This window comes from Triticum urartu, chromosome 7 (genome assembly GCF_003073215.2).
Source record: "Triticum urartu cultivar G1812 chromosome 7, Tu2.1, whole genome shotgun sequence".
Lineage (NCBI taxonomy): Eukaryota > Viridiplantae > Streptophyta > Magnoliopsida > Poales > Poaceae > Triticum > Triticum urartu.
This window is the reverse complement of record NC_053028.1, coordinates 33,805,889-33,812,623: the sequence shown is the minus strand read 5'-3', so window position 1 is coordinate 33,812,623 and position 6,735 is coordinate 33,805,889. Positions and strand designations below refer to the sequence as shown.

Here is a 6,735-nt window from a genome sequence, read left to right as displayed (position 1 = left end):
TCGCTGGAGTGGGTGTCATGGCGCTAGCCCCTCATGTGAAGCCGGCTACCATGGGGCATGTCCAATCGTCACCAGCAGCAGAGCTCGATCTATCAGTACAAGGCAAGTTCTCTATGTCGGTCATAGTGGTTGGAGCTTGATCGGCCTCTGCCAACTATGGTGATATGTGCATTGGCGGTTCTTGACCAGCCTAGAGTTGTACTCCATGCTTGGTGGAGGCAGTCCTGAAGCAATTCTAGTATGTCACTGTTCCGAATGAACTTGATACATAAACTAGGACCAGAAATAGAAATCCATTATCTTTGAAGGTAATTCCAATAGATATTGAAGTTCATTACGTTATGAAAGCTCAAGATATCGATATCCGAAATAGATACTCAGGATGCACAAGAGAAGGTATTGTAATGCATTTTCTTATCGTTCTGTACATCACTATGGTATTACGCAATTTGTTATATATAAGAACCGTCCCTTGTTATATAAACATTTGTTGCTCAGTCAGGTACAAATTCTTCCCTGGCTAACCATTAAGGGGTTGCACATAGACTGAAGTAGCAAATGCCGTGTTATATTTTTATTTTTCACTTTAGTTATTTAAACGAATATTTCTTTATTATTGTGCTTCACTACTGATACATAAGACATTGCTATTTGAAAGGTAATAAGCTTGCACAACAACAATCGGTGGGAACAACCCAATCATGCATTGGTGTCTCAAAACATTACTCCCTCCGGTCCTTTTTACTCTGCACATTAGGTTTGTCTGAAGTCAACCTCATCCAACTTTAACCAAGTTTATACAAAAAATTATTAACATTCACATAACAACACATTTATTAATAGATCCATCTCGGAATATATTTTCATATTATATTTATTAGATGTTATAGATGTTAATATTTTCTAATATAAATTTGATCAAACTTAGCAAACTTTGACTTCAGTCAAAGGTAATGTGCGGAGTAAAAAGAACCGGAGGGAGTATCTGCATTTGACAATATATAGTATGGGAGCATGGAACCAGTTCCCTTCAGTGAAAAGATACACTGACTTTGTTGTCATTTCACTGAAAAGATGTCAGCACTGTCTAGATTTCTGAACAAGAGAATGATGCTATGGAGGGTGAGTAACAAACTTTTCATACTTGCCACGCTGAACTCAATACACGTCCACTGCTACTTTGTTGCTTATGTACCTACCAGTAGTGTTGTACTGCTATCCAAGTTCTTGCTATTTCAAATTTATATGCTACTACCGCGTGCAGCTTCAGATGCTTGTTATAGCTAATTGTCAGCTTAGTTAAGCCTAGTTTATTTGCATGTTCCAGCAGTGTTACCGGCTGATGTCTAGATCTATATTTGAATATTGAAAAATATTAATGGGACTCGACACCCGAAAGAGTCTCAGTGACAAAAACCCACGATACAGTCACCATCCGAGCAGCCGCACCAAGGCCGAGCAGCGACAAAAGGATCACCCCTAGATTGGCCCGAGTGGAAGTCGCCGGTAGGGATCAGGCGGGCGGGGAGGGGCGGATAATGAGTTTGAATCTCACTGCCCGCATTTATTTTTGAATTTAAAAAAATTAATGGGACTCGACACCCGAAAGAGTCTCAGCGTGACAAAAACCCACGATACAGTCAACCCTCCGAGCAGCCGCACCAAGGCCGAGCAGCGACAAAAGGATCACCCCTGGATCGGCCCAAGTGAGAGTCGCCGATAGGGATCCGGCGGGCAGGGACAGGAAGGCGTAATGAGTTTGAATCTCACTGCCTGCATCTATTTTTGAATATTAATGGGACTCAACAACCGAAAGAGTCCTAGTGACAAAAACCCACGATAGAGGCAACCCTTCGAGCAACCACACCAAGGCCGAGCAACGACAAAAGGTTCACCCCTGGATCGGCCCGAGTGGGAGTCGCCGGTAGGGATCCGACGTGCGGGGACGGGAAGACGTAATGAGTTTGAATCTCACCGCCCGCATCAATTTTTGAATATTAAAAAAAATTAATGGGACTCGACACTCAAAAGAGTCTCAGTGACAAAAACCGATGATACAGTCAACCCTCCGAGCAGCCGCACCAAGGCCGAGCATTGACAAAAGGATCACCCATGGATCGGCCCGAGTGGGAGTCGTTGGTAGGGATCAGGCGGGCGGGGACTAGAAGACATAATGAGTTCGAATCTCACTGCCTGCATCTATTTTTGAATATTAGAAAAATATTAATGGGACTCGACACCCAAAAGAGTCTAAGTGACAAAACCCACGATACAGTCAACCCTCCGAGCAGCCACACCAAGGCCGAGCAGCGACAAAAAGGATCATCCCTGAATCGGCCAGAGTGGGAGTCGCCAGTACGGATCATGCGGGCAGGGACGGGAAGACGTAATGAGTTTGAATCTCACCTTCCACATCTCTACTCTTATAAAAGACCAAGTTGGTGGTGATGGTGTGCCTGTCATCGTGTAATATAGACCGTCCGATCTATATCTGACGGATAAGAAGCAAACTATGGCATTGCAAAAAGATGCCCCCACCTCTCTCCACACTTGCAGATAAGGATTTCCCTCGTTTATCCTTTTCTCTTACAAGATAAACTACTCATACATATGCATCTTGATGTTCCGTGCAACGCACGGGCTTCTTGCTAGTCTATTTTTGAATATTAAAAAAATATTGATGGGACTCAACACCCGAAAGAGTCTCAATGACAAAAACCCACGATACAGACAACCCTCCGAGCAGCCGCACCAAGGCCGAGCAGCAACAAAAGGATCACCCCTGGATCGGCCCGAGTGGGAGTAGCCGGTAGGGATCATGCGGGCGGGGACGGGAAGAAGTCTGATGCCGCCTGTATCGGCGTGAGGAGGTAAACCTAGCGTGACGGTAATTTTATAATTCAGGAGCTTTATTGATTACTCAATAATACTACATTCGCGGGCAATACAATCAGGGAGGAAGCTTAGAACAAAGTTGAACAAAAGACACTTCCGACAACCTCACTCACTGGTGTTGAGCACATAGATGAGCAGCCATATTGGTTGGGTTGAGATCTTCTACAGTACTGTATGGTGTTGTAGTATGGATGACATGTGGGGTCAGGTCCCACATGACAGTGACTGCACAGCACCCGTACAGTACTGCAGTGGTTTGCTAGCGTGACGGGAATCGAGGCCCACTCGAAAGCAATAAACGTTCACGTGATGGATGCCAGAAATTTCAAAAGATAAGCTCACCCGATTCCACAAGTCGACACAACGGTGAGAAACCAGGTAGGACATCATTGTCACGAAATGACACGACTCGCAGATGCATCTGAGATCTGACTCGATCGATGATTAGAGCGGAGCACTTCACTTGACGCGGCGGCACAGCGTGACGCCGTCGGCGATGGGGACGATGCAGGCCTCGACGCGGTCGTCTGCGGCGACGGCGGCGTTGAACTCAAGGAAGCTGTCCCGCACCCGGCGGTCGTATTCGGAGCTGCCCGGCTTGTCGCGGGGCATGGCCACGGAGCCGCCCCAGAGCGTGTTGTCGTAGGCGATGGCGCCGCCGACGCGCACCAGGCGCAGCAGCCGCTCGTGGTACCCCGCGTACTGCAGCTTGTCCGCGTCCGCGTACGCGAAGTCGAACGTGCCGGCCCTGGCGCCGCCGTCCTCGGACAGGATCTTGTCGAGCTCGGCGACCCCGTCGCCCTCGCGGAAGTCCACCTTGTGCGCGACGCCGGCCTTCTCGATCACCGGCCGCCCCAGCTCGTAGTACTCCCGGCTCGCATCGATCGCCACCACCTGTGTGTCCGTTCCGGCTAATATCTATCAGGATGGCTGGGTGAAGTGCCATATGTATGAAATGAAACATAGAGGCGACGGGGACGGACCTTGCCGCCGGCGGGGAGGGCGAGAGCGGTGGTGAGCAGTGAGTATCCGGTGAACACGCCGACCTCGATTGTGTTGCTGGCGCCGATCATCTTGAGCAGGACGGAGAAGAACTGCATCTGGTCCGGCGACGACCCCATGAAGGACCTGGAGAGGCCAGCAACAACACAACGTAAACAGATCGAGCTCAGACGGCCGGTGCACGACCCCATGAAAGACCTGGATATATGCTGCTGGCAAGGCAACGAGCGACGTCGTACTTGGGGTGCTGCTGCGTGATGAGGCGGAGCTCGCGCAGGCGCTCGTGCTCCCGCGGGTACACCGTCGTCTCCAGCACGTACTGCATATGTGGTGTGGGGTGCAAAATTAGTAATCTACTACTTGGGAGGCATCCATCATGCATGTGACCGGCCGGCATAGTCGGTAGTAGTAGCAGATCGATCTGGTGGTATGCGTGCGTACCTCCAGGATCGAGTCGTCCGCCAGGAGGGTGTTGCTGTCCGGACGGTAGGTCGCCATGGATCTCACTCTCTCTTTCTCAAGCTCTCCGGGAGAGAGAATGCGTGTACGTACCAGTAGTCTAGCACAGCCCTTCTCTCTTCCATCTCTATTACGTATTATGCAGTGGGAGGATTGACAACGTGTGAGTGAGATGTGAGGAGGTCCCATCACCAGCTATCGAGAAATAGTCTTGCTAAGTCTAAGTCTAAGTCGACTAAAACTTGGTTACGTCTCAGTCGGTGCTATATTCGTGAGATCATACATTGACATTCGTGCAAAAATTTCTTTTCAATTTTTTTTTATTTTTATATGATATGTCATTTGACTGAGACTTAGTTAAATCTCAATCGACTGATACCTGACCACATCCATCGAGAAAACACCAGACTGGTTGGCCGAGTTGATTGAGAGGATCCAGCTTCCACGAGTTTTTTTTTTTGATTGATCAGGGAACGGAGCGCACACCCTCTCCAAGCAAGCATCTGCCACCGATTGACCTTGGGCCCACGGAAGAGAAATGGTGTTACCTCATCCACCGTCGCTACTTGCTGTTACCTCACGCAAAAAGGTTGTCGAAGCATGACCTGTGCTGGTCCCAGCGAATCATTTTGCCGGTTTCAGATTTCCGTCTCGCCAGTCCAAGCAAATAACCTCCTCCTATACCAGCAAAAAAGACTCCATAAATTCCCAGCAACAGAAAATCTCGCTGGTCGCAACAAAAATTCTCACCCGTCCCAACAAAAATGGTCGATGTTTCCAGCAAAAAAAGGCTTGCCATCGCTGGGTCGTAGCGAAAATTCTCGCCGGTCGCAATACAAAATTTCACTGGTCCTAGGACAAATGATCGCCAGCAAAAAAAAAAAAATTTACTCGCAATTGTTGGATCGTAGCAAAAATTCTTACCTGTCGCCGGTTACAACAAAAATTCTCGCCACCAAAAAAGTCGCCAGTTTCAGCAAAAAAGTAACTTGCCATTGGTGAGCCGCAGCACAAAATTCTCGCCGGTCGCAATAAAAATTCTCACCGATCCCAGCAAAAATGATAGCGGTTGCAGAAAAAGAAGGGCTTTGCCATAGCTAGGATGCAACAAAATTCTCCCCTGTCCAAGCAAAACAACTCATCGTTTGTAGCAAAAAAAATAAGTTAGCCGCCGCTGGTCACCACGAAAAAATACAACCGGTTGATCCCAGCAAAACAACTTGCATTTGTAGCTCAATATCAACCGGTTGGAGCTCCGCCGGGCTGTTCTTGGCAATTGCAACGTAAAAAAAGAAAATACGAGTGGACAGAGGTGGGAATAGAGATAAGTGTGGCGAGAAAAGTGGTCGAGCAGCTAAAAAAAAGCGGCTGAGTCCCACTAGCATGTGCGTCGTTGGTGCAACAGGAGCCAGTCGATCAATGCGGATCGTATGTTGCCCACGCGACCGGCGCGCGGTTAGGCCGGTCAGCCGTTATGCAACGTTTCCCTTTATATTTTCCAAAAATCAACATATGTGAATTTAAATGGAATGCACACAAGTACAAAATAAAAATATAACACTGCGCTTAACATGAGTAAAAAATATGATTGCACTCAAATTCCAAAAACTGCCATTTTGAAATTACATGCTATACTTCTCAGTTCTCACACAGAAAAATTATATAAAAAAATCTTCAACCTTTCACATTACGTCGTAGTATTTGTTTCATTCAAGTACCACTCTAATAAAGTAGACTTTACTCTAAGATTAATTGCTTAAGAAACATAAATACAAGATCAATACCTGCTCATGCTCCCGCGGGTACACACCGACGTCTCGAGCACGTACTGCGTGTCATGAAAAAATCAATTATTACGATGCCACATGCTTGGGAGAGGTTGAGTCTGGCCACAGTGGAAGTAACTTCAAAAGTAATATCGGGTCCGACTCAATAAATTTGTCTATGTGGCAATAAGGTAATGAGCAGAGAGGTAAATTGAGTAACTTAGCTACTTAACTTATTATATGAGTAACATCACACATATCAAGACAAAATGAGTCTATAACCTAATAAATGAAGCTTTGCATGAAACTACACATATGTTAGTACCCATTATGGAAGCGGTAACATAGTCTAGGATAACACGTATGTTACTAGTGTAAGTTACTCTTCAGTGTGACAAGTCTTAAGCTAATTGAGTGATAGATTTAGCTGTTGGTCCGATCTGGTGGTATACGTGTGTACCTCCAGGATCGAGTCGTTTCGCCAGGAGGGTGTTGTTGTCCACATGGTAGGTCGCCATGGATCTCTCTCAAGCTCAAGCTCTCTGTGAGTGTGTCTAGACTCCCCTCCTCTCTCTCTCTCTCACACACTCTCTCTAACAAGTTTTTCATGAAT

The 6,735-nt window shown here is 47.0% G+C and overlaps 1 protein-coding gene across 1 annotated transcript; it reads right to left on the bottom strand.

Annotated features, from left to right (window-relative positions):
* Window positions 1-2,891: 2,891 nt before the first annotated feature.
* Window positions 2,892-4,519, bottom strand: LOC125520511 (tricin synthase 1-like). The gene is made up of 4 exons (XM_048685464.1): window positions 4,339-4,519; window positions 4,137-4,216; window positions 3,879-4,023; window positions 2,892-3,789 (listed from the first exon to the last, which is right to left on the bottom strand). Exons 1-4 carry the CDS (start codon window positions 4,393-4,395, stop codon window positions 3,355-3,357), a joined length of 717 nt encoding a protein of 238 aa, XP_048541421.1. The 5' UTR covers window positions 4,396-4,519; the 3' UTR covers window positions 2,892-3,354.
* Between the last annotated feature and the right edge of the window lie 2,216 nt (window positions 4,520-6,735).